Source organism: Onychostruthus taczanowskii, unplaced genomic scaffold, assembly GCF_017590055.1.
Source record: "Onychostruthus taczanowskii isolate IOZ18803 unplaced genomic scaffold, ASM1759005v1 scaffold749, whole genome shotgun sequence".
Lineage (NCBI taxonomy): Eukaryota > Metazoa > Chordata > Aves > Passeriformes > Passeridae > Onychostruthus > Onychostruthus taczanowskii.
In genome coordinates, this window is record NW_024505328.1 from 1 (window position 1) to 1,360 (window position 1,360).

Genomic DNA, 1,360 nt, shown 5'->3' on the forward strand with positions numbered 1-1,360 from the left:
CCCCAAATTCACCCCAAAAATCTCCCTTCAATTCACCCCAAAATCAACAGAAAATGACCCCAAAAATTCCCCCAAAAATTCCCCTCAGAATTCCCCAAAATCCCCCCAAAAATCCCCCCAACCCCAAAATCCCCCCGGGGGGGGGTCAGGGCTCACCTGGGATTTTTGGGGGGGCCCCTCGGTCCCCGTAACCTGGGGGGGATGGGCAGGGTCAGTGGGCTCGTTTTGGGGATCCCCCCAATTTTTGGGGGATTTCCCCCCAATTTTGGGGTCTCCCCTCCCCCATTTTTGGGTTTTTTCCCCCAATTTTGGGGTCTGCCCCCCCCATTTTTGGGGTTTTTCCCCCCAATTTTGGGGTTCCCCCCCATTTTTGGGTCATTTTTGGGTTTTCCCCCCCAATTTTGGGGTCTCCCCCCCATTTCTGGGTCATTTTTGGGCTTTTCCCCCCAATTTTGGGGTCTCCCCCCCCTTTCTGGGTCATTTTTGGGCTTTTCCCCCCAATTTTGGGGTTTTTTCCCCCAATTTTGGGGTCTCCCCTCCCCCATTTTTGGCTCATTTTTGGGTTTTTTCCCCCCAATTTTGGGGTTTCCCCCCATTTTTGGGTAATTTTTTGGGTTTTTCTCCCCAATTTTTGGGTCTCCCCTCCCCCATTTTTGGCTCATTTTTGGGTTTTTTCCCCCCAATTTTGGGGTTTCCCCCCACTCCCAACAATTTTTGGGTCATTTTTTGGGGTTTCCCCCCCCAATTTTGGGGTCTCCCCCGCCCCCCATTTTTGGGTCTTTTTTTGGTTTTTTTTCCCCCCAATTTTGGGGTTCTCCTCCCAATTTTTGGGCCATTTTTGGGGTTTTCCCCCCAGTTTTGGGGGATTTTTTTTCGGATTTTTTCCCCCCCTCCCCCCATTTTTGGGACCCCAATAAAAAATAAAAAAAAATTTGGAAAAAAAAAAAAAAGTTCCCAAAATTCCCCGAATTCAGCCCAAAATCGCAAGAATTCGACCCCAAAATTTGCTGAACTCACCCCAAAATCTGGGAATTAACACCAAAATTCCCTGAATTCAACCCCAAAATCTTGGGATTTTACCCCAAAATCCTGGAGTTCGTCCCAAAATCTGGGAATTCACACTGAAAGTCCAGAATTCACCCCAAAATCTGCATAATTCACCCCAAAATCCCAGGAATTCACCCCAAAACCCCAGGAATTCACCCCAAAATCCCGGGAATTCACCTCAAAATCCAGGGAATTCACCCCCAAAATCCCCCCAAAAATCCCCCCAAAATCCAGGGAGTTCTCCCCAAAATCCTGGAGCCCCAAAATCCCGGGAATTCCCCCCAAAATCTGGGAATTTCCCCTCCCCCATTTC

General features: G+C 48.9%; 1 protein-coding gene across 1 annotated transcript in view; it reads right to left on the bottom strand.

Annotated features, from left to right (window-relative positions):
• Window positions 1–144: 144 nt before the first annotated feature.
• LOC121345694 (peptidyl-prolyl cis-trans isomerase FKBP2-like) overlaps window positions 145–1,360 on the bottom strand; it is a 6,427-nt gene continuing 5,211 nt past the window's right edge. Inside the window, exon 4 of the mRNA XM_041422817.1 lies at window positions 145–192. Coding sequence (XP_041278751.1) covers window positions 153–192 — 40 coding nt within the window. The 3' untranslated portion in view covers window positions 145–152. The remainder of the gene's footprint in view (window positions 193–1,360) is intronic.